Source organism: Triturus cristatus, chromosome 4_1, assembly GCF_964204655.1.
Source record: "Triturus cristatus chromosome 4_1, aTriCri1.1, whole genome shotgun sequence".
NCBI classification, from domain to species: domain Eukaryota; kingdom Metazoa; phylum Chordata; class Amphibia; order Caudata; family Salamandridae; genus Triturus; species Triturus cristatus.
In genome coordinates this window covers 367951776-367979369 of record NC_140585.1, presented here as the reverse complement: position 1 = coordinate 367979369, position 27594 = coordinate 367951776, and the positions used below count along the sequence as shown (strand labels likewise).

At 45.1% G+C, this 27594-nt stretch overlaps 1 protein-coding gene across 2 annotated transcripts in view; it reads left to right on the top strand.

Moving 5' to 3' along the window:
- Positions 1-27594, top strand: part of TTC38 (tetratricopeptide repeat domain 38) — a 508844-nt gene that overhangs the window by 348923 nt on the left and 132327 nt on the right. For both annotated transcript variants that reach the window (XM_085652408.1, XM_085652407.1), the window contains 2 exons: positions 14763-14844; positions 24466-24631. In XM_085652408.1, the coding sequence (XP_085508534.1) occupies positions 14763-14844; positions 24466-24631 (248 nt within the window). The remainder of the gene's footprint in view (positions 1-14762; positions 14845-24465; positions 24632-27594) is intronic.

The window sequence follows — 27594 nt, the reverse complement described above, 5'->3', positions numbered from 1 at the left end:
CCCTCTCTTCCGTGTCTTGAGACCCTCACGGGTGAGTGGGCACGCTATAACCTTGATTGATTGAAACATGAAATGAAGGTGAAACAGAATTCTGTTGGTATGTTTGATGTATTGAAATATAAAACTTAATTTTGAGGTAGGGGGTATGGACTGTTTTAAATTCAGTCAGATCTGAAATTAATTGTATTTGGTGAAGAGCTTTGAGAGGAGCATGTTAACAGGTTGTTTGCTGTGCTGGTCTACTCTGCGGTTTCTCATGTACGTTTCCTTTGTCCGGGAAAAAAATGTTCGTATTTCTAGGAAGCTAGCAAAAAGTGTTGCATATTGCGCCCTTAAGCGAAGTTGACCACCATGCTAAGTTAAAATGACCAAGTGGTGGTCAACGGCTTCATCTAACATTGATGGGGCTATCTGCATCTGGAAAAAGTACCTGAGACTGATGTGCTAGAATGTTTGACACATTTCATAAAAAGCTATTCAAGAAAGATTGTGAAAGCAGGAAGAGTGAGATCTAAATCCTTTGTGTCCCTGAGGAAGAATATTATTCTGTGACTCCAAATCCTGTAAACATTCTAAAATAATTTGTGTAAACACATTTCCAGCAGCATATAAGTGAGCCATCTGTCTTTAATTTTAACTGACATCATACAAGGAAAAATGAAAAAAATATGTATGCACCATTCAGATGCATTCACAATGGACATCTACTCTCCCATTCCTCACCAAGTCTGTGAACATTGACATTAAACAATATGGACAAATAACAGCATAGTGTAGGAGCTGATGCTGTATGATGCTTAGGTAGCTGGACATTTTGCCTATCCTGTCACGCAGATTTTTCCCAGCCTGTCGTAGAGGCTGCCATAGGGGCAATTTAAAGAAAAAAGGTCCAACATCCACTTCAGATCCAAAGCTGCCTGACCTGTCCAGGGCCAAGCGGATACCAAATACACAGCCTTTCCAGGCTAAGAAGTAAAACACAGTCCTATCCACAAAGGTAAACCTGGTAGTAAATAGGAGTTATGACCAGATGTATGAACTCCAAACAAGTGTTGTTCAAACTGTGCCTTACTTTAAAATGTGCCAGCGTGTCCCTGGAAAGGTGGTGTCTTGTGCACTTCCTTGGGAGACATCTGTCATGCAGGCACATCGTTGTCCTTCACAACCAAACAACAAGGTCAAGCATATGAAACATTGAGACATGTTGACAGGTGTAGTGAGTGCCAATGGACATTTTCTCTGAGTAACAACTTGAATAATGTCATTTGTCACATGGCTATCCGTCACCTGATCACACAGTTGGCTACACATATGACCTACTGACTGTCATCTGGAGTGGCACACATGTCCACACCCAGGACAATGCATAAGCTAATGGGCCTGCAATTGTTTCGCAAAAAAGCCTAGCTGTACTGTGGGTTCCCCCTCATGGCAAGCCAGAATGTTCCCACAGATGTCAGCACACAAAGTCACAACTGTGTAGCATCTGAACCACACACAGGTGCCAAAGATGTACAAGCAGGATACATGATTGTCAAAAACTGACACAGGCTACGAAGCACGAACATTAAGCACTGGCCAACATCACGGGGGCACTGCACGATGACTTTCTGTACTGCGAATCATCACACACAAGTCAGAACTGGCAATGAAACATCAGGGTTGAACATGTACGCCCCTCCCGCACACACCCACCCATACCTGAGTCAATGTGACTGATTCCAATCAAGAAGTGACACCTCTTATTCAGGGTTACAATAACTGCTTGAAAACTAGCTTCATTAACACGACATCACCTTGTAGGGCTGGCAAAACATATTGGTCACAAACAAACATCAACAGATTGTTGTGAATAGCCACACAGGCACTGCCCAGTGTGAGTATGCACAAGCAAACTGGTGTATCCCTGTCCAGTGGACAAATGTATCACACATGTGAAAAATACTACCTAGGCCAGGGAACAATGCCACAGAGGCAGAGCCATGCTGGACCCACAGTGAATGTGCACAGTGTTGGATGACACACATGAGTAGGAGGGCAGGCTGTGTCAGGGGACTGTAGTGGGCACACTGCTCCATGGTCCTGGAATGAGCTGACTGTAACAGGAGCAACCGTCCCGGCACTATGCATATATCCCACTCATGCACATCATGTCTGAGGCCACAACATTGGTAATGCATGCTGCAAGTCTGTTCATTTGAAACCGCACACTCCTATGTTGAGACTCAGCATCAGTGCCAACAATTATGCACCCCCAAATGACTGGACAGGGCACAGGCAGACCACCCCCACACATGATGCTGAAAGCAGTGTGCACCTTGATAAACTGGCAGCCTAGATGACCATGTGCAATAGTGATAACATACAGACCAGGTAACACATGTCAAGGAGGGGAAGGGAGGAAGAACAGCACAGGTTGACTTGGGGGAACAGGATATGCACTGCACATATATAGACTGGCAGTGTATCCAGGCGACTGAGCAGCTACAAAAGCTGGCGACACACAACAAACACACATGTACCTACCCCCTTCCTGCTGCTGTAACTCCTGTATCCGCCTATCCAGGTCAGGGAAGACCACCGCCAGGACACTCTTCATCTGTTGGGTCAGGCGCTGGCGCCCGCCATGCTTGCGAGGAGCCTCCTCCTTCAGCATGACCCGGGAGATCCTCCGGGTCCAGCACCGGATGTCCTGCCATCTCTTCCTCACTTGTGGCAGGCGCCGACTGCGACCCTCCACCGATTCCACGGCCTTGACGGTCCTTCCAGATCTTCCCCTTGTGGTAGGCGGTTACCTGTGTGGATGACAAAGTGGGACAACATCACTACACCTGCACCATGTCACAGAGACACACATTTGAACATCTTTGATTTGTTGAGGCAAGTAATAGCACCTTAGTCATAGGGACTTTTTCCACTGGGGACGCACCAATGCACTACATAGCATAGTAAGTACACAGGTGGCATGAGGGGTGCGAAACAATCCCTGATCATGGCACACACTGTGCATCCCAAGCAACACAAGGCTGATGGACAGCACCGCAAAGCAGCCACATGCCCCAGGCCACTGATGAAACCTCAGGCACACATCAATCACCTGCCATTGGCAACAGCGGATGCAAACCTCACTCTGCACATGTGCCACTTGCCAGGGGTGGGGTCACAGGTGTGGGGCTAGCTCAGCAAGTCCGACACACAGCACGACTTACTTCTCACATCAGATGGATTGAGCAGTTGCCTCCTCCATGCAGCTGTGGTGCAACACTCCACATAGACACTCACCCACATGACAAGAAACATTCACACACATCAATGTCCAGGGGGCGTACATATCATTTGGACACTCTCACCACTCTCACAACAGCTCCACTCAACTCTCACACATCTGTGGGTGCAGTCACCTGTCACACCGGGGTGACCACTGAATCACCGCAGGACAATAGAACAAGAATGCCCAAGAGGATTAGGCTGGCTGAATGTGCCATGCACTATGCAGTGAATGTCACAGTAAGAACAATGCAAGTGAGGAGTGCACACATGAACTACATCAAGCCCTGCATGAGAGACATAAGCCATCCACCCTCCCCTGGTACCCACTCCAACCAACATTGCATGTCTGTCACACCTGGACACAATGCCAGAAGTGACTGACACAAAAAAGGTGCACAGGCAAAGGTAGTGGAGTCAGCACTCACCTGCTCCCCTGGTCGACCATACGGCATGGGGTACCGTGGGAGGATCACATCCAGCAGAGCCTCGTTCTCCTCCTGGGTGAAAGGCTGGGACCTCTCCACAGTCCTTGACATGGTGCCAGAGGGAGACAATACAGCAGCAGTGGTATCGACTGACATGTTGTGCAGGCAAGTGCCCTCCCATGGGTTCTGCCTGCCTTATATCTGCCTTGCTGGCCTATTTCATTTACAGGAGTACAGAGTATTTGGTCAGACTCATTGGCATCCTACGTTTCCTCCAATCCCTTTAAACATACACCAGTGACAGCCTTAGCATCTTTCGAATTTGCAGCATCATGTCAAGTCAACAACCACTTTGCAATAATGTATAATGTGGCCAACTGCTTTTTCAAGACCACATAATGTTAAATTTTGAACTTGAAACTCGGTATCCATGACAACCAGCATGCATTTAGGCCCTAATACTTGTCCCTCATGTGTCCCCATTGTAATTCTTAAATCCCCACACAGGTACGGCGCGTTTCACACGTACCCCTAGGGCACCATCACTACAGTGATACAGGCCGTACTCACGCGTGTACGTACCGTACACGCGTGAGTACGAGCCGTATTACTAGGGCCTACGGTAACACAACTATAGTGATACGGCCCGTACACGCGTGAGTACGTGCCGTATCACTCGGACCTACGGTACCCCAACTATAGTGATAGGCACGTACTCACGCGTGTACGGGCCGTACACGCGTGAGTACGTGCCATATCACTAGGCCTACGGTACCCCCAACTATAGTGATAGGCACGTACTCACGCGTGTACGGGCCGTATCACTAGGGCCTACGGTACCCCCAACTATAGTGATAGGCACGTACTCACGCGTGTACGGCCCGTACACGCGCGAGTACGTGCCGTATCACTCGGACCTACGGTTCCCCAACTATAGTGATAGGCATGTACTCACGCGTGTACGGGCCGTACACGCGTGAGTACGTGCCGTATCACTAGGGCCTACGGTACCCCCAACTTGCCGTACATGCATGAGTACGTTCCTATCACTATAGTTGTGTTACTGTAGGTCCAAGTGATCCGGCACGTACTCACGCGTGTACGGCCCGTACACGCGTGAGTATGTGCCTATCACTATAGTTGTGTTACCGTAGGCCCTAGTGATACGGCACGTACTCACGCGTGTACGGCCCTTACACAAGTGAGTACGTGCCTATCACTATAGTTGGGGGTACCGTAGGGCCTAGTGATACGGCACGTACTCATGCGTGTACGGCACGTACTCACGCGTGTACGGCACGTACTCACGCGTGTACGGGCCGTACACGCGTGAGTACGTGCCAGATCACTAGGCCCTACGGTACCCCCAACTATAGTGATAGGCACGTACTCACGCGTGTACGGCCCGTACACGCGTGAGTACGTGCCGTACACGCATGAGTACGTGCCTTATCACTAGGCCCTACGGTACCCCCAACTATAGTGATAGGCACGTACTCACGTGTGTACGGGCCGTACACGCGTGAGTACGTGCCGTATCACTAGGGCCTACGGTAACACAACTATAGTGATAGGCACATACTCACGCGTGTACGGGCCGTACACGCGTGAGTACGTGCCGGATCACTTGGACCTACAGTAACACAACTATAGTGATAGGAACGTACTCATGCATGTACGGCAAGTACTCACGCGTGAGTACAGCCCGTACACATGCCCTCAGAGCGTGTGTACTGCGTTTCACAGCTCACACTGGTGATAGGAGGCACACACGAAAGGAATGGAGGTGTCAGACTCACACAAGGCTGGACATCAAGTCATTGTCAGTGCAGTCCTTCATGTGCAGGGCCTAGGTGTGTCAGGCAGTGATGTGGCACATGTCTCATCATGTTGTGGCACAATAGATGTGTGATGAGCTGTTTACACATGTCATGTGTGATGGGGCACTAGGTGGCACACTTCCCCTTCACACTTTGCACATGTGTGCATGTAGGACACACGTGTCGAGCACTGCATCACTGGTATGGCACAGTCACCAACACCCGCAACTGTCCCCTGATGCCAGGAACACGGATCATTACACCTGACATGTGACTACCAGCGTGCCACGATGTGACTGTCATGTGTGTGTCATGTGTTCCAATGAGCTTGCCGTTGGTGTTCCGTCAACTCCATCTGCTGTTGCAGCATCCAACATGTGTCTGTGTGCATATGTGCATGACACACATATACGCACACCATGCCTCATGTGGACTCACACGTTACATGTGTCATGATGGTTCGAAGATGACTTCCTGACATGAGGCAATATCTGCATTGTCTCAATGTCTGTGTCATCAGTTTTTGACATGTACGCCTTCATGGAAATGTGTTTTATCTGTCCTTTTTCAGATGACATGTGACCTGTGCGTCTAGACTCCCGCCAGCTGTCTGTATGAGATAACATCCTTCAAATACTGATATGTGGATGTCTGTCACTCATGTAATGTGTCTGGCTTGTCACTTACACTGGCCCACAGCTATTTTAATGGCATGTCACGTCAACATTGCCATGCAACTATTGTGGCTGGCTCTTCGTAGGAGTATCACCTGGGTCGCCTACGTGTCCTGGATGTATTGCACAGACCAGACTCTGTATTAAGCAGATGTGTATTAGCTGTTGAACATGTGCTCACCTCAGTGACATTGGTGTGGTAATGTACTCACTCTTCGTTATTCCTTCCAAATCTCTGCAGGGCACCACCTCTCCCCAGACGAATGCCAGACCTGGATGCCATGCGTGAACATGACTGCATACGCAGATACCGCTTCTCGCAAGAGTTGATAGAGGACTTGACCCGCCGGCTTGCACCACACCTCCAACCACAACACAGGTATCCTACAGCTCTGACCCCCAAGATGAAGGTGAATTTTTTTTGCCACCAGCACGTTTCAATTGACCATAGCTGATGTTGGTGGCATGTCCCAGACAATGTTCAGCCGTGTCCTGCATGATGTTTTAGAAGCCGTGTTGGTGCACCTGGATGAATTCATCCATTTTCCCACTCGTGAGCAGTTGACATGTGTCAAGGGTGAGTTCTATGCCCTGGGAGGGATGCCTCACGTAATTGGGGCCATTGATGGGACACATGTGGCTTTGGTACCACCACAGGCACAGGAGGTAGCCTTTCGGAACCGCAAACATTATCACTCTATCAATGCCCTTGTGGTGTGTCTTGCTAACATGCTGATTTCCCATGTCTGTTCCCGTTTTCCAGGGTCTGCACACGATGCCTACATCATGAGGCGTAGCAGGGTGCCAGAAATGATGCTGCAGCTGCACGCGGAACGAGCATGTCTTGTTGGTGGGTATACTCTGTTAGTCCTGTGTTTAGCGCTATCTTTGTATCTTACGGCATCTCCTGACCCACTTCTTCACATTATGTTTTCATGTAGGGGGCTTTGGCTATCCCAACATGCCATGGCTGATGACGCCTCTCCGCAACCCCAGAACGGCCGCAGAACACCAGTACAACGACACCCATGGGCAGACGAGGCGCGTGATTGAGAGGACGTTTGGACTCCTGAAGAGCAGATTCCGGTGCCTCCACAAGACCAGCGGCGCCCTCCCATATGCCCCGGTGAAGGTCTGCAAAATCTTCATTGTGTGCTGCATGCTGCACAACATGGCAGTGGAGAAGGCCGTGCCACTCATCCTTGATCCGGATGAGCAGGATCATCCACCCGTGGAGGATGAAGGGCTTGGGCATGGGGCAAGTGAGGATGAGGATATCCGGAGTCAGCTTATCCGCAACTTCTTCTCATAATGGTGAGTCCCTGTGTCTGAGTGTGCACGCTTTGAGCCTTGTGTAGCATGTGTTGCAATGTGTGTGTCCAGCTGACTGTGTGCTAAGTGACTTGGAGGTGTGTTCTGATGTGACATTCAAGTGATGATGTCATTCCACACATTTTAGCTGGGACACTAACTTTTTTAAGAGCATGGTGACAACATCATTCCTGTAGAGTACATGTACATGTCTGCGGATTACTAGCTCTTTGCTGACTTGTTGTGTGTCTGTCCTCCCCAGGTTCTTGCGGCTGTCGTCTGCTCATGTCATCATTGCCCTCCTGCTATTCCTCATGAGTATTGCAACGTGTGCTAGATCAGAGTTACATGCACAGACATGGTGAAAAGTCATTTTGGGTAAGGAGTGCAGCAAGGCATTTTGTGGGTGGTACGTGTTTGTGATATGTGGGGACTGCTCCTGTGCATGTTGTGTTACCATGCATACATGTCGACTCACCATGGGGCACATGACGTGTTGCATGTCTCCCATGAATTGATAGTCACCCTTCCTGACAGTCATCTGTAATGGTTTGTGGATTCTGATGAAGGCATCAATGTGTGTATAACGTCCCTCAGGAACATACGGGATGCTAATGGTGGACATAGTTTGGGACATCCCCATATGAGGCTCAATGGGGAATTGCAGACTCTCCGTGTGCATCAAGGGGTGTTAGGCTCAACCCCTTCACTTGTGTGCCAGCTCAGTAGGATTTACCACATCTGTGTGTTGAAGGGGGTGTCCAGTGTAGGTCAAACATGGTCAGCCAAATGACCTGTGAGTCTGTTCCAATTGATGCATTACCCTTAGTGTGAGGCTGAGTAATAAAGGTATTCGTCACACTCCAAGGTGCCTCATCTCTGTCAATGCAGGTCTCTTGCCACTTTGCATGCGGCATATCTGGCATAGTTGTGGAAGATTATGCATAGGAGTCCATGTGTAGTTTAGCAACATGCATGCAGTTGCTCATGGATTAGGCTCCCTATTGGGCATGAAGTACATGGTTGTGTATGTTTTTTGGCATTTTGGTCCACACAATGGGCCATCAACACCTGCTGAGGGTGTGTCTCCTGTGCGCAGGTCGACCTTCAGTTTCCTGATCCGGTGTCATGCTTCTTTGTTGATTGTGCATGCATTGTCTCTGGGTGTACCATGTGACACTGGACACTCCTTACTTTACACACGCGCCTGTTGCAGTTGTCCTTCTGACATTCTAGTCTTTGTGGGCAAATTCTGGCATTTTGCAAGGAGATGCCGCCTGCTGCTGCGGCCCCTGCAGCAAGGGCCCACAGAGTATCCAGATTTGACAAAACACACGCCTCTAAGATGCTCCTCACTTCCTCCCTCCACCCATTCATTTGGCTGTCCTCAGCTTGTCTATGCCACTGTTGCCGCCACGCGGTGCCAAAGGCTGGACCATCAGCACATGCAAGGTGCACATTGCACCACCATCCTGTCCTTGCATAACCCACATCACACTACAGTCTGATGTAGCAGCCACACTCCGAGCTATGTCCATCCGCACATCTAACGCCTGCTGTCAGACATACCCTGGGCACACACACCACACCTTTGCATGCTGAGTGTGCAACTCCAACTGCCTACACTGCGCTGCCCCGCCTTCCAGGCCCTGTCACACCAACCAGGTCACGTCCCTAATCCTCCCCACCGGCTCTCTAGCCCAGCAAGGGCATGGGAGTGGGACTCAAGGTTTCAGCATGTAGTATGGTGTCATCGTCTGGGACATGGCACAGGTATCATCTCTCAGCATGTCAATCTACAGAGTGTCCAGGACCCCCCTCTCCACCATCACATGCGCACAGCACCTCATCATCAGCTCGTATGCCATTGACAGCCAGGTGCTCCTCACCCTCAACAAAGACACAGACATTGGCAGTTCCATCATTCAAGTATGCATGAGATCCATTGATGAATGGTTGAACACGAGCCACCTGAGGCTGGACTTGTACAGGACTGAGGTGATCATCTGAGGATTGTCCCCTTCCAGCTGGATCAAGTGCTTGGGTCCCACCCGCAAGAGCCCTGCACAAGCACCCAGTGGCCACACACACAAGATGGTGTGCATCATGTTTGGCTCGCTCACATTTGCTATGCTAGTCCACAGCATCTGTACCTCATGCTGCAACGCCCTCTGCATTATGCACATGATCCACAGATAGATCCACTCCAAGAAAAGACAGACCATCCCCCAGGTCCATGACAACATCCGTGTCAAATACTGCCCTGCCCTCTACGGAGCAAGTACATCCAAACTCCCAGGAAACTTGTCCACATCCAGGGTGCATCTGCACACCTCAGCTTCAACACCCTGCGCCCCAGCCACCTCACCGTCCACCATAGATAGCTGCAATGCATCACTGTCTGCTGCAGGATGACCTCCACACTCCCCTCCCACACTCAGGAGGCAGTCCACAACCCCGACCCAAAACCAACCTTGTACGTCTGTCATCCTAGATCCCGTTGGGCCATCTCCGTGCATCCAACCTTGCCCTGGCCATCGTTCTTCACATCCACCGTACTCCAGCATACAGGACATTGTTCTCCCACCTGGCCACACATACCTGGGACTCCCTCCCCGGGAACCTCCACATGAGCCATGACCTCTACGCCTTGATGATAATCTCCCAAATAGGTCTGTCCGCACAGTTTAGCAAGTCCCCCCTCAGCAGCCAGAGGCCATCACAGGTGAGTGTTGTGCTCCATGCCTACATTGAAGGATACCTTGTGACCCATGTGTGTCCTGTACCAGACTCTGATCCCAGGGTATGGATGGCTGGAGTTAGTTCAACACTCAGGCATAGTTTGACATTTCCACACACATATGTTGTTGAATAATGCAAAATGACAGGAACGTCTCATGACCAAAGTAATATATTTATTTGCGGTGGGGTACGTGTTTTGGTAGATGAAATTAGGTGCTCTACCGGGGGAATAGAATCCAAAGTTCACAGGGGGAGATGGTATCCTTGGCATTGGAAGTTATCCAAGGGCACAGTGTTGGTCATCATTGGTCAGACTGTGACCAGCAAGTCCATGTGGCAGAGAATGTCATTGGATGAGGTGCTGCTGTTGCGCCAGGGGGCCAGGTGCCAGGCCAGGTGAGCTGGGAGATGTGGATGGTCCGCTGACTCTCACGGTCTTTTCCGTGGACGACCCACCTTCCTCCGGGGACCCTCAGATGCAGGCCTTGACTATGTTTGGGACGCTCCGTCAGACGAATCCTCCTCCTCCTCCTCCCTCCCTGTGTCTGGTGCTGGTCTACGCCTGGTGGCACAGGGAGGGTTGCCCATGCTTTGGGCGATCTGACGGAGTGATTGGCTCATGTCCCTGTGTACCGCCAGGAGCTCAGCCAGTCTTGCCTCCATCCGTCCTTGGTGTTGTTGATGACTGGCATGATGCTCGACCTGCAGGTTCTTTATCTCATTGAGGGCCCCCTGCATCTCTGAGAGTCGACACGACCTGGTTGATGCCTCTGGTGTCACTCCGGTATGTGTCCAGGATGTTGCGTATGTGTGACATACCGGTGTCCTGAGCTGGCTGGTCAGGTTCGCGCCTCCGCCTGCCTCCACTACCACCACCCCTGCCCACTTGAGCCTGGCCTGCCCTTGTGGGCACATCGGGTCTACGGGACCCCTGAGGGATGGCATTTGCAGGGTTGCCTGCCTCCTCCTGGGTGCCCGGAGAACCTTGTCCCTCCTGGTCAGACTGGCTGTGTTGTTCAGTGCGAGCAGGGCTCCTGGGTGTATCCTGGGATGTGGCAGGAATGGGGGGTTGGGGGGGGTTGGCACAGATGTACCTGACGCAGGTGCTGCAGGGGCTTGGGCACCAGAGGGTCCAGGTTGGTCGGGGTCATCCACGGAGTGGTGGGAGTCTTCGCTGCCGGTGGGATCATCTTCACACGGAGCCTGGGACTGTGATTCTTCCCCCCCAGTGTTGGGGGGAGATCGACGACGTTGCCCTGTGTGTGAGAGAGAGACAATGTTAATGGTGTTTCATGCGACATCTATGTTTCATACATATTCAAGTGGACACAGTTCCTCCAGGTAGTTGGATGTGCCTAGCATTCCTCTCAATGTCCACTTGGGGATGGGTATGTTGCGGGGGACAGATTGGGATGTTCTCCTGAGTGTTTGACCTGTAGTTTGTTGGCTATGATGCTTATTTGGCTATGGATTGGTCTTGTTGTGTCACATATCCATTGTGGGAGTGTGTAAATCCGTTGCCTGCCCCGGGGGTGTGTGCTTGTGTTAGGGGGGGGGGGTGTGACCGGGCCTGCTGTTGTGTGTAGAGTGAGTTGTCATTGGGTCTCCCAGGTGATGTGTCTGTCCCCTCATGGTGCATGCTGGCATGACAGTGAGTGTGAGGTCTTGTGCTAGATACCTGTGCTTGTGGAGTTGGTGTTTGAGTGTACAGTGGTCCCAGGAGGGCCTTGTGCTGCATACAGCAGGGCCAAGTGTCAGCTACCTTGTCAGTACTTTGCCAGTCCCTGTGCATTGTGCATGGGTATGTACCTATGCCATATGGGCTGAGGGCATTAGTGTCTGCGTCTCATTTTCACAATGTGTTGTGTGGGGCCCAGCCTCCCGGACATCCAGTCTTGTGTTTGTGGTTGTTGTAGCCTTGGACATGGCCTTGCCTTGATTTGTGAAGGGTGCATGGAGACGTTAGCGGCATGAGCGTGGTTTTTGAGTGTGGTTGTGTGCGGTGAGTGCTTGGGGGAAGTTGCGTGCATTTGGTGTATATGTGGTGTGGACCCCATTGCCCCCATGTTACGTAAGTTGTTTGTGTACTCACCAGGCTCTGCGACTCCTTCGACTCCGTGTACTCCCACCGGCGGTAGCAGGACCATCACCATCTCCTCCCAGGGATGGTAGTGTACCGGTCTGCGGGGCGGCCCACCTCCAGTGATGTTACTCTGGGCATATTCTTCGTTCATTTTCCTCTTGACCGCCCTGCGCAGATCGTACCACCTGGCTTGGCATTCATGCCTGGTCCTTCGGATGGGCGCAACAGCATTCACCTTATCGACAATCCTCTGCCACATGGCAGATTTTTCAGCTATGCTGGTCTGTCTGACCAATGTTCCAAACAGCTGTGGCTCGATTCTGATGACTTCGTTGACAAGGAGGTCCAGCTCCGCCGTTGAGAACTTTGGATTCTTGTCTGTGGGCGTGGTGTGGGTGTGGGTGTGGATGGTTGTGGGTGTGAATGTGGCGGTGTGTGTGAATGTGAAGAGGGAGATGTTTGTGAAGGAGGTTGTGTGAAGGTGTGTGAGTGAAGGTGTAGTGAAGGTATCAGTAATGTAGAGTTGTTTCTCTGTGGGGTCTGGCAGCAGTGGGTCTGTTGCAAAGGCTCATGGGTTGTGTGTGTGGGCCCTTTTTATTGGTCCATTTTTGGGTGTGGCTGTGTTTGAATTTTGGTGGGTGTGTTATAAGAGGTGGTTGTGATTTAGGGCCTCTGTTTGCCTGTTTGGATGTGCCAGGTCAGTCATTGAGATGTATTTTGTCATGTAGACGTGTTTTGTGGTGTTGTGAGAGTCGAATTGACCCTCCTTGTGCTGTTTTACAGTGTCCTGGTTCTGTAAGAGTCTTTTTCGCGTAGGTGCGGTCCGTACATACGCGATGCTGGGTGAGGGTGCTGGGGTACGGTGTTGGAGTGCGGCGCGTACATGCGGTGGGGGTACGGTGCGTACACGTGCGGGCCTGGGGTACGGCGCGTACATGCGGAGGTACGGTGCGTACCTGCGGGGGTAAGGTGCGTACATAGGGGGGGTACGGCGCGTACAGGTGCGGGCCTGGGGTACGGCGCATACATGCGGAGGTAAGGCGCGTACATGCGGGGGTAAGGCGCGTACATGGGGGGTACAGCGCGTACAGGTGCAGGCCTGGGGTACGGCGCGTTCATGCGGAGGTACGGCGCGTTCATGCGGAGGTACGGCGCGTACATGCGGGGGTACGGCGCGTACATGGGGGGGAAGGTGCGTACATGGGGGGGGTATGGCGCGTACATGGGGGGTACGGCGCGTACAGGTGCGGGGCTGGGGTACAGTGCGGACGGGGGGGTATGGCGCGTACATGCGGGGGTACGGCGCATACATGTGGGGGTACGGCGCGTACAGGTGCGGGGCTGGGGTACAGTGCGGACAGGGGGGGTACGGCGCATACATGGGGGGGTACGGCGCGTACAGTTGCGGGGCTGGGGTACAGTGCGGACAGGGTGGTGTACGGTGCTGACATATTGGGGGGTGGGGGGGGGGCTGTACGGCTCGTACACGGGTATAAGTTTACCCGTGTACATGTGTGCTCCTGCGTTGGCTCCGTACGGGCCATTTTACGTGCGATTGTGTATTCGGACGGACGGTCGGGATCGTACTTGCGCGCTCGGACTTGTGTTTTACGATTTGCACGTAAGAATATCCGGCTCACTCGCGTTCACTTTTCCCGACGATATTCGGACGTAAAAACTTTCCGACGTCCTCTCGTACACTTTTCCCGACGCTATTCGTAGTTATTTTTCACGTACGAATCGTACTTGGCCGTTTGTACAGTACTTGTATGGATCGGAATCGGCACCAAAATGTAATATGGTATGAAGGAGTATAAATACTAGATATAAAATATTTGATATTATTCATGGTGTGCGAAGTGGGGACGTTGATCTAGTTCTAGACAACAAACCTTGTGTTCTTTTGGATTATTCGCCCCTGATCAGAGGGCGATACCCACTGGCACCCTACAGCAGGTTTACCTTAAAAACACAACTAATTTACAAGAGAATGCCACAATGTAAAGACTTTATTTGTGGCCCAATACACCCATAATAAAATCTGTGATATCAAGGTAAAAAAAAGTAGCGGGCACTGGCAGCAGCATGCAAGAAACGGAAGCTAACAGTGCTATATCTTTAGATGCGTAAGGACAGGGAAGTCTACCCCTGGTGTCGGCTGATGTCAGCCGCACAGAGGTGCATCCGAAGGATCATGAATTCCAGCCTACTTCATGTTCAGAAAGGATTGCTGCCATAACCTGAGTTAGTTATCAGGATGTTGCACCTTTCTGCATGAAAGACTGCTTGTACATCTCAATTAATGTAATTTAACTGTGGGAAGATAAATGGCCTTAAATTTAAAAGTACACCCCGGGATCTTGTTGACGTTCACACATGTTCGACTCCAATTCGCTAAGTAATTTATTTCTTGCATTATTTGTTGTTTGCATTTCAGTTAGCCCCTCATTGTTTTTCAAGTGGAGCTATGCTCGATGTGGTGGATACATGCTCTTTGCTTTACAGACTTCAAATGGAAGGTAAATACATAGTATTTTTGTTTGATTTGTTTTGATTATGTTGATGGTGCATTGACGTATGATTATATAAATAAGAGCATTTAGGACCTCATGAACCATTCCATTCCCAAACCAAGGATGTGCAATTTGTACAATTACTTGGTTGTGAATGGGAATGCAGTTTACAATGTAACTAACCTATTAGTATTATCTGCCAAAAGAATATTAATCAGACTTACCACAATTTGACACTTCACACTTTGCGATCACCCTTGTGATTAGCTGTGAATTCAGCTGGGAAGGACTCTTTTTTTCTTTTTTTTTTTAAAGAGCTGTTGTGTGTGTTAAAGGAACAGGTACTGCTTTTAAAATGCTTCTCATTGGGGAACACATAATGGGGAGCAGACATTGGTCCTCTGCATCACAGCCTTCTCCCCTTGAGACTGGCGATTGATTTCACAAAGGGGAAGCTGTCTTTCAGAATCAGTTATGACCCATACTTGGGGGTCCGTAACTGATGAATTGCTTGCGACCAAACTCATAAAAAGGCCTATTTATGTTTAAAAAGGCATTTTGCGATTAAAAAGCCTGTGATTTCGTCAATCACAGACTTTACGACTGCATAATGTCTCTGTACATAAGGCCCTATTTATTTATTTAGCATTATGTTTTTTTAGAGCCCGACCTGATCAGAAGGTATAGTAGAAATGTAAAATTAACTAAGAGAATTTCTTCTACATTTTACCAGCTTTAAAACAGAGAAATGGAAACAGCAGTATTGGACTAAACTGCTATGTCAAGCATTTTAACTGAAGCAAGGTAGTATTTATTGCCATTTTGGAAGTTAAAAAGCAAATGTGGTATCTGAGGTACTTCAGTAGTAAATACCTCTGTTTCAGGGTGCAGTAGGAATATGCCTGGTTTGCATTTACTAGCACCTTTCAAAAATCGTATGGTATTTGCTCGTCATCGAGCAAACTCAACCTACTATTGCTAGTCTTTGAGAACAGATGGTTTATGGGGGTGAACCGTCTCAAGCATTATTACTTATAATTTTGCAGACATTTTGAGTTCTGGTGGCAGCCAATGGAAACAAATTAGGAGAGGATATATGTGAAAAATGTTCTTCACTACATTTACCTCTGAGCCATTGAATGGAGAATATCCAGTTTGTTTCCTATTGAACAGCAAAACAAACCTCACAACCTTTCCTTAACATCTCAAAATACAATTTTGGATATGTCGTAGGTGCTATTTTATGCTTTGACAAGTTCACTACCAAAGGGACTATCTACAAAAACCTTTATTTTCGGTTGACCCGCTCATTGCTTTGTCCAAGGGGTCAACCTCACATCTTGCAATTCGTGACCAAGAAATACTGTTTGCCAGACCTATTTGTCATTAATTGAAAGAATTTATCTTTGATCTACTGGCATTGTGGCTGATTGCTAACCCTGGGCGTAGTTCGGGAAGTAGCGCTACACGTAGCTACGCGAAGTGCACTTCGCACTTCGCGAGGTACGCTTCGCACTACGCGAACTGCGTAGTGCGCTGTTCGCGATGATTGCACAGTGCCGGATGCTTGTCCGCACTGTGCAATCATTGAAAACGGCATCTTGCACAGTGCGAGCTGTTGTTTTCTGCCGCTCGAGTAGATTTTCTCAACGCGGACTGGTAGATTCTCATCGCGAGCGGTCGCAAGCGTACGCGACCACTCGCAATGAGAAACCTGACTTCCCCGTGTTGAGAATCTCACCCGGAGTTTTATTTACCATGCTCGCGATCGGCAACTTGATGTTGCTGATCGCGAACGAGGAAAAAGTCTCGTCGGGTTGTCATTTTGCTCGCTCGCGGTCACCAACTTGACGTTGAGGACCGCGAGCGAGCAAAAAATGCCAACTACGCTACACGATTTTGCACTGTGCTACATGCAATTCGCGTAGTGCAAAGTAGCACAAACTACACAAACTTTGCGAGCGTAGCGTAGTTTTCCGCCCAGGGTTACTGATTACTTGAATGCCATGTGCCATCCCTCTCGTTCATTACTACCCTAGCTATTGCAATAAGTGGAGTTGGATAGATGCCTTCACAAATGTTGAACTTCATCAGGTGACAACATCAGGAAGTCTGGTGGATGACCGATATGCACCTTGGTTTCTTGAATTCCTGATAATTTAAACGTATTTATGCAATTGAATTAAAACTTTTGACACTAAAGATACCAAATTGACCCAAGAAACAGGTGTCACCACGATTCTGTAATAACCATACATTACAAACTGAAGTCACAAAAGAGTCAGTGTTGTTCGATTTAAAAATGTATATTACTCTTAAAAATAGCTCCTCTACTAGCTTATGAAACAGTGGAGATATTTTGCTGAAGTAGTCAGCTTTAGTCTCAATGGGACCCACAGATTAAATTCAAAATCTCCTGTGTTTATTACATATTTTATTACCATTTTCTAAAATAAACCATATAGTCGAGACAATTCCCCTTTTCAAAACAATTAAGCAGATTCTGTGGTGCGCCAACATTGTTAATTATATCTATTTGGAATGAACATTCACAAATAACTTTTTATAATAGCTATTCTTTGTAAAAGACATTAGCTGTGGTTGGAAATACACACCATAGAAGTATGATCTGTGTAGTCTTTTGTATCACTTAATACTCAGTTTCCTGCGTTGCATACGTATATTTTCTATTCATGGTTAGAGCAGCAGGTTTGGTTCTTTAATGGGATTCTGTCATCAGATTTCTTGGTGACCGTAACCAGCACAGCTACTATTGCCTCAAATCTGGAACGCTTTAGATGTTCTTTTTGATTCAAAATGCAGGGTATCTATCTGTTGACCAGCAAACCATACCTGCTGTCTACACCTTGATCAAGGGGCTTCCGTTGCATTGCTATTCTACGCTTAGCCTGGATAAACATCAGGTTGGCAAAACCACCCTGGTACTTCCCTTTGCCCCCATATAGGAACACCCATAGCAAACGCACAGCTTTAGAGTGTTATAAATACCACAATATGGCTTGTCGAGAGAGGTACAACTAATTTCTTAAATGTTCACATCCCTCAAGACAGTTGATTTCATAATATAATAAATTAATGTAAACATATACAAGATGTGTGCAAAATAGCTTGCCAGTAATCCAGCTCATCTGTATATCAGTGAGGTTAATTGATACCTAACAAAGGCCCTGTATCAGGCGTTATTCAAAATAAAGAATTGAATTCCAAATTGAAAAATGAAAGTGTGGGATGGGGCAATATTTTAAGGCCATTTTGAATTGCAAGTTTCATCCCTTCATTACCCCTGAATCATGCTTTGATGGCATAACCCCGAAGGCTGCCGGACATTCCGAAATTAATTTCCAGGGATGGATCTCCCAGTGTACTTCTCCTTTTACACTTTGTTACTACTCAGTAAACAAGCAAAGCCCTCTGCCTTTCTCACTTTTGGTGAGTATCAGTGGCTTTTGAGATTGCTGTTGTATGCCCATGATGCTAACCAGTGTAAATTGGATCACTGACACAATATCGTGGTAAACAATATCATTGGCAAATATTGTTTACTACCATATTGTGCTTCTATACTTATAATAGTAAGTACAAAAACATAGAAAAAAATATATTGTTGACACTAATATCGCCCAAACGTAGACACAAATATTGTTTTTTTTTATATAAATGGAGTTTAAAGTAGTAAATGTTAAATAGTTTAATATACAATTTTAATTTAATGGTAATTAAATATATTCCACTATGTATAAATATATACTGATATAGACATACAAACACATATGTTTGTATTTATATAAATATATATTTCTATAGTGTAACATAATAAAAATATGTATTTCACATTATGTTACTTTTAAAAATATTTTACATTATGAAAATATACATATATATTTGAATTGATACATTTAAAATAATATAATGTAAAATAAATATTTGTATTATTGTTACTCTGTGTGTGTGTATATATATATTTATACACCCACAGACATAATAAAACCGTTAAAATATAAACAATTGATTATGAAAAAATATATTAATTAATGTACTCAGTAAATACAATATTAAAAATGTAAAACTCCAAAGAAATAAAAACAAATAACATGAAATATAACAAATAAAAAAATGCTATAAAATCTATTTATCTAATATTATGAAAGCTATTGGACTCTATGAATATTAAATATACTATCCCACTTTAGTTTATGCAGCAGTAGGGAAAGTGTTGGTCATTGGAGGTGTTAGATTTACTATTCCAACTCCAGTCACTGCAATAATAGGGAAAGTGTTGGACTTCGTAGGAGTTTGATTTACTATTTCTCCTCCAGTCACCGCAATAATAGGGAAAGTGTTGGACTTCGGAAGAGTTAAGTTCACTGTTCCTATTCCAGCCAGTGCAACAGTAGGGAAAAGCATCAGACTTTAAATGGGTTAAATTGACTATTCCCTTTTCAGTCTAAGCAACAGTAGGGAGCGCATTGGATTTGGGATGGGTGAAATTTACTATTCCCACTCTAAACAAGACAACAGTAGAGAAAGTGTTGAACTTTGGAGGAGTTAAATCTACCTTTCTCACTTCAAACAGGGCATAAGTAGGGAAAGATTGGTATAACGTACTATTTCTACTCAAAACAGCGCAACATCAGAGAAAATGTTTAGAGGGGCAAAATATACTATTTCCACTCCAGTCTCTACAACAGTAGAGAAAACATTGGATTTCGGTGGGGTAAAATGTAATGTTCCTTCTCCAAACAGTGCAACAATAGGGAAAGTGTTGAACTGCGAAGAGGTTAATTGTAATATTCCTACTTCAGTCTAAGCAAGTGTAAGGAAAATACTTCACTTCAAACACATTACATAATTGAGTAACTCCATGAATGTAGAGAAAATATCAAACTGTTAATAACAAATATTAGTGACTCTTTATATATTTGTCTTAAAACTAAAAACAATCAAGTTACATAATTACTAGTCAATAAAAACATTAATTATCAATTCATAAATAATTGTTATTCAATTGTTCATTAGCTTCCCACCCTGTACCCCTACAAACCAAACAGACCACACCTAAAATATAATATAACTAGAAAAAAAAACTATTCCATATCTTACATATTTAAAATTAATTAATTATTGCTTAATTAACTTCCCACCCCACAAATATCATATAGCAAGAAAAATCTGTATTATATGAATTGCATCATAAATAACAATCATATAATTAAATGAAATGTATTAAATAGTTTTTAATTATTACCTAATTAACTTTACACCCTAGACGTCTACCAATCTAGTATCCCGCAACTAAAATAAAAGAACCTAAATGAGTATTCTACAATTTACATATTTAAAATACAATTAAATAATTAATTTACAATAGCTATTAGTTAATTATTTATTAATTTCCCAACCTAAAAACCTATATACCTAGGATCCAGCTACCAAAATATAAGTAAAATCAGTATTCCCTATTTTACATAATAAAAAACAATGTAATAATGATTCAACAATTAATAATACGTTAGTTATTACTCAATTAACTTCCCACCCTGCATCTCTACAAACCTAGCAACCCACAACTTAAATATATGTAAAATAAATAAGTATTCTATCAATTACATCATTAAAAATCAATTAAATAGTTAATAATTGTAAATTATTACTTAACTTCCCACCCTATACCCCTACGAACCACAGCTCACAAATATCATATAACGATATATATTTATCACATAATGAAAATAAATCAGTATTATATAAATGACTTTATGACCTAAATCATGTAATTAAAACATTTATGAAATTACTCTTAATTATTTATTACCTTATTGCCTTCCCACCTTCACCCTCTAGAAACCCAACAACCCTCTACGACACGATAAATTATTAAAAATTAATAATATATTGTAGTTAATTAAAAGAAGCTGTATTTTAAAAACAATTGACATTTATGTAACCAATAGTAATACAAAATAATATATCCACTAAAACACATTAAAATAATTAAAAAACAATATTTTGAACCACTATATTTGTGAAAGCGATATTAAAACCATTGATATTATTCAAAACGATATTACTTACCTCAAAAAACGATATTCGTGTCAAAGTTTTTGTGCATCACGATACTTGTGTCACAATATTTAATCTACGATATTTCAGTCTCTCGATATTTTTAAAACTATATTTTGTTCAAACTGTGTAAATTCATTAATTAGTATATATTTTTAGTGCCTCCAGTTCACCACTCTTTATTACCTTAAGTGCCTATAGACTGTCTTCGTTATTGACATTGGGGCAAGGATTTTTGCTAGGCTGCTATTATTTCATGTTGAAGAATAGGTATCACAGACTAATTTAATTCTTTAAGAACAGGCTTGTTTGCATCAAGGAATGGGCATGTCGTATCATAATTTTGCTCTTTAATATCTTGTGCTGAGGTCCAAGTTGGCAACAGAGGAAATCTCCTTGCCTGCTTCTTTGATTTGTGTTGCTCATGATTTGCTGCTCCAAATTGGGAATTTCATTCCAGCTTTATATTTCTTTAAACGGGTACACAGTTTAACATGGACCTGTTTTCAAAATAGATTACTTTGGGTAACTGTCGACAAGGATTTTGTTTGATAATAAACTAAAGGAGGAGTGTGTGGTGGCAACTTTCTTTTTCTTTGTCTTCTGTAGCTTGTTGGCACACTCCACACAGCCAGTCTCAGGAACTGAGGGTCAGATGTGCGATGCCTTTTTGCAGTTGCAAACAGCCCAGTTAGCCGAATTAGGCTGTTTGCAACTGTAAAAGGCTATTTCTAATCTATCAAGCCCAATTTCAATTTGGTAACACATTACCAATTGCAATTTGGGTTTGTGACATAATACCAATTTAATATTTGGAATGGGCAGTTTGGGGCGTTGTCCTATTTTTTGTTTTGTTTTGTTTTGTTAAACGCATCCCGTTTCTCTTGAAAGGAAACAGGTTGCATATAAAGAAAAAAAATTGCTGAATTTATAAGCAATCACAGACATTGTGGTCTGCTGACCTCAGCAGGCCACCATCCCTAAGATGGCTGCCATTTCTAGTTGGTCCCAATCTGCAACCTACATCATTAATATTCATGAGGTAGGTCGAATTGCAACCCACTACGAATCTGTAATTTGCAATACATCCTATTAACCCATAGTTTGCTTTGCAAATTACCACACTGGTCGCAAAATTACTAGTTGCAAATTACGAAAAGCCCGATGTTCTTCAGAGTGCTGTTGTTCACAGATCAACGTTTTGGAAGAAAAAGAGGGAACATACCTCATTCTTGGAATGTGAAAAACTACTAGCGGTCACACATTATAAATACCTGGAAGTAATCTTTACTAGCTCTATGATGTGGAAGCCTCATAAAGAAACCGTAGTAAGCAATGTTGTACCTACGGTGGAAGGTCGCATTAAGTTTCACATATCTCCTCTTAGTTTTGCTGTGGCTCATCATCTCCTCCCAGATGTCACTTCTGCTCATAAAGCACTCCAGCCGTTCTTCCTATGCGAGATATCCCATGGCCATCACAGCTAGCATCCAGATGGAACTTGCATTCTTACACCTGCAGCCACCTTGCTCCTTGCTGTGGGCTGGTCCTGAAGGAAGTAACATTCCATATTAAGAAATGGTACTTTTCCAATTATTTCAAAGACCTGTGTATATCATTTGTGAAATCAATCACGTTCACCTTTAGGTAGGAGCATTCATTATTTAATGACCATGTGCCAAACTGTCACCTTGTTGTTAGTGGTCAAATACTTGATCCGGACTGCAGCAAATAAGTATTTTATTTGTAGTTTCACGGTAGCTCTTATTGGAATGTAGTCGGATCTGCTCACTTTTCAATATGGACAATAACATTTATACTGATATATATATGCATGTCTTTAATGTGCAGTAGCACTTATTCCATTAGCATTAATCAGAGTAGTCTAGTGAGTACATCATTATTTTGACAACATGTGGCCATGTCCCCTCAAGACATTATGTGAATTAAAGGTGCATGGTCCCATTTCTAATATACCAAGTCCAATAGGAACTAAGCAGTCCAGTACACAAATCCACAGCAGAAATTGTGACTTAGCTGCGCTGTAGAAGAGACTTTTTAAAGTTCAGTTAGTATGAGCCTTTTCTTCAATACCTTTATCAGTTTGTCAATTAACAACTTGATACAAATTCAGATATGGAATATTCAGCTAGATCACTTCAAAACTACTTAAAACATAAGAAAAAATATCAAAATAAAAAATGCTAGGCTTTACTGGAGTTGTGGGAATTTAAGAGGGCCGGAGAAAACAATTGATGCAAAGAAACGGAAATCAAAAAAAGATTTCTAAAAACCTAAAACACCTTGTATTTGTACATTTCATTTGGCTGGTAATAAAAATAGAATTCCTGCCACGGGTCTTACAGGTGTTCTCAACTGACAGGCATTCTCAGGTCTGCAGGTGTACTCTGAGGGCCTGATTAGTTATGGGGGAGTCTCTGCACTTGGGACCTGATTATGATGTCGGCCCGTCCTTCAACCACATGCCTCCGTCCGCCACATCCTAATGCGGGGGTGGTCCTGCAGGGATCAATGGCTGTGGGACAGCTACCGATGGCCTGTCGGTGGCGGTCCCATCGCCATTGTATTCGGCCCCTTGGTGCCGAATCTATGCAATGAGAATTCTCAATGCGGAGATTATGCCCAGAGTGTGGAGACACCCCCCCCCCCCCCCCCAACAAATGGGGGACCTCTGCCACAAGTGCAGAGGCCCTTTGTAAATCCGGTCCCACGTGTGTAATTGTCATTAAGTGTCAACTAATTCGCTGAGATGGAGCACTGTTGAGAACTCTCATAAAAAGTAATACTTACTAGAATTTTGGGACCTGTAAATTACCCTTTGAGAAAGCTCAAACCTTTTGAAAGGCGTCTGCCCCAGCTTGTCAGAAAACCCTCAAAAGCAGGTACTCGTTAATGGTAGATCCTCTGCTCTAAAGAGGGGCAGTACTTTCATTGTAGCTGCCAGAGCCCAGACACTAGGAAATCAATGCAGCCAATTTATGGGGATGTTCAGGGGGGTTATTTACCTTCCTTCTATTTCTTCTGGTGTTCCTTTTTCACTCTGTTCCACCTTTCTGCTTCAGAGACTTTTCTTAATGGTTTTCCCATTTTTTTCCCCCTTACCGTGAGTGTTCCCCGTCCTGTTGAGGTCTTTTTTCCTCTTTCATCTCCTACTCTCTTTACCTATTTTTCTACCTTTTCCTGCTCTATTCTTTCTCTTTTTTCCTCTTTCAACTTTTGTTCTGAATTTTGTATATTTTCTTTTTTTTTTTTTTTTTTTAAAGTATCACGTTATAAATTTAGAATTTTGAAGTGCTAATTTCCCAGGGTTGAGGTGATGCTCCATTAATAAGAGAACACAGTTAGATAAATGCGGCCACTATGAATAAACACATTCTTACGTGGGCAATCATAGGAGTATACAAGGCACCAAAATGTGATTTAAATGCATTGATTTTATTGCAGAATTTGCATTTTTTTGTAAATGTTATTACAAAGGTAAGGGAATGTTTTAGTGGTGTTAGTAAATATCAGATTGTCTTCCAGGTGTAAATGTCGGAGACCGGTGGAAGAAGCTTGTACAGGTCACAAAGAAGCATGCTAAAGATCATATTCTGATCTTCAATGATCTGCACATTCTGATGTCCTCGTTGGGTGCAAGTGATCACGACACAACCAGTCAGCTTTTATCAACTTTGCAGCAAGTTACAAAGTAAGCAATTTATATTTGTTGCCAATGTGAGAATGCTTACAGAATGTCACAGTCAGAATCCTACGTTCATGTTCTATTACATTTTGATTAGTTCTCATCGAAGTAGGACCTTATGTCACTATGAAATAGTTTTTTGAGACACAGGTTACGTAGCCATCCTACTGACATACATTACATTGTGAAACTGAGAGTATGGGTGAGTACGGTCCAGCGTGAGTTTCAGGAACAGAAAAATTTCAGAGTCTGTTGGATTGGCCAACCTGGTTTTATCATGAAAAGGAATACCCACATCCTAATTTCCGAAAGACTATAAGAAATTAACAAAGCATGTACCACAGAATAGAGGTAAACACCTGGTAGTAAGGTAATTTTGGTTTACTTTCCTTAAGTGGGCTATGTGCCTAGTAGCTCATGGATAGAAAATCAGGAGTTGCTTAAGCAGAGAGCTGGTGTTATGCATATTGTTTTGTTCTGAGCAGACCTGTGTGTGCCTCTGGATATATTGGGATATCTTGTTGTTCAATGGTTGTCATGGACATTCCAGAACCCTATAAGGATAGACAAAGCAGCAAAACTAAGTTTGCATGGTCTTCTTTGTCAAATACTAATTGAACGTCTTGCCGAATGCTCTCAGGCTATAAGGAGTAGAACGTGTTTTAGAATGCCTCAAAAACAGGGAGATGTCTTTTTTTAATTCTCTTGTTCTCATTTTTCTTAAACTAATCCGATTTCCATACTTCATGAGAATCCTGTGTCTAGTCTTTCTTCACATGAGGCAGGAGGACAGGTACTGAATTCAGCATGTTAATAGTGCACATCTTAACCATACGGGGGACTCTGGTCATTGGGGTTCAAGCATGTTTTCTTAGTTCTACAAAATGGTGTCTGTGAGCCCCTGTGATGAGCAGGTAGGGAAATTAATTATAAGAATCCTCACACTAAGATCACCACTATTTAATCCTCTTCTCTCCTGTCCCTTACGCTGCTTATTGGTTGAGGTTGCATTTAGTAGTGTGATGGTGCACACAAGGAAATACAAAACAGAAAACATGTTGGAATGGAAATGTCTCCTGCATAGTAGATGGCATGTTCCACTGCTGATTGCCCAACTGCATGTGAATCTGTCATCCTGAATTTTATTTCGGCCACGGCATCACGCTAACCTACTGTGTGCGCAGAGGCCTGGGACTGTCCATGACAATACAGGGTCCAGAGCCTGTCCTTTGAACTGAAGGGTGCACCAAGGGTGCCCTCGTAGTAGGCAGGTGACCACAGTCCCTATCGTGGGTGAAGTGCAAAAAGCAGCAGTGACAGTATACCGTGTTTTGTTATTTGTAGTGGACCAAAACCTTTTATCTGTCAGTGAGAGTGGGAGTGGTTGTCTAGTGTCTCTGTTGTAAAAATCTGCAGTTATGTGAAATCCAGAATCTTGCACTAATAACCCATGTGTTTGGCAAGTGCATGTACAGTTAGGCTGTGATACACGCATGGTAGCAGGACTCTGTGTGCAGCGTGTGCGAGTCTGAGTACTGAAGCCAGTCGGATCCATCATTTTGGATGTCCCTGGTTTAGCATGGCATAAGATGAGGAAAGTTGACTCGGGCAGTAACAATGTTTTGCCTGCATTCCTGAGGCTGAAGGATAGAGATCAAGACACTAGGATAGGATATTATTTAAAAAGCGCACTTATACCCGAGAGTGTCATGGCACTAAAGCAGACAAAGTGGAGACAGGAAAGAAGTGCACCTGCAACAACCTAAGATGAGAAAAGCCAGGTTTCAGATGTTTTTTAAAAAATGGATAAGAGTCCGCTTTGGAGATAAAAGTGGGTAGGGAGTCCATAGCTTGGCCGCCGCTACCGAAAAGGAGCGGCCGCCCCATCTGGTCCTACGAAATCTGGTAATCACAAGTTTTTTCTGTGAGGAGGATCTCCGGAGTCTCCCTGGGGTGTAACATTAAAAAAATAAATTTCAGGTGTAGCGTACCCTTATTATTCATGGCCTTGAATACCATGCTCAGAGCCTTAAAGCAGATACGCTTCCTGATGGGGAAACAATGCAGGGAGCGAATCCCATTCCTGGCTGACAGACGCTTGGGAATTTTCAGAATCAGATGTACCCCCGCATTCTGTAACACCCGGAGCTTATTCAGGTAGACCGTATTGATGTTCAGGTAAAGAGCGTTGCAATAGTCCAGCCGAGAGGTGACCAGAGCGATGATGATAGACTGGTGCAGTTCGGACGAAATAAAAGGCAAACCCTTTCTCAAAATCCTCAGAATATAAAAAGTACTAACCATGCAGCTGACCTGTGCGTCAAAGCTAAAACCATCATCAAAGATGACCCCCAGATTTTTTGCTGCACTAACAGGGACCGGGAGGGGACCACAGACTGCCGGCCACCAGGAGTTTGACTAGATGGAATTCTGCGAGTCAAACACCAGCACTTCGGTCTTGTCTGTGTTGATCTTTAGGGAATTGTCCTTCATCCAGCAAATAATGCTGGACATGCACTGATTGAACCTCTTTGATACCAATTGCAGGTCATTCAAGATGGAGACGATAATTTGCGTATCGTCCGCATAAGATAGCACCTGAAATCCAAAGGATCGCACTAGATCGGCCAAGGCAGTCACATAAAGATTGAAAAGGGTGGGGCTCAAAGATGAGCCCTGGGCATTCCACGTGGAAGACTAAAGGCCTTGGCTGTAAAGCCTCCACAGCTGACTATATGGGCTCTATTTGACGTAAATTAATGGAAAAGCTGCAAGGTATTCCCAGCGATTCCCCCTTCGCCGCAAACTCTGCACCATACACACCGGGTAGGCGGTGTTGAATGTCGCCGAAAGGTCGAGCATTATCAGAAGCGCTGCCCGCCCCGAACAACCTGCGCATGGATACAGTCAGTAGCCGCAGTGAGACAGACTCAGTGCTGTGACCGGAACGTAACCCGGTTCTTTATTGA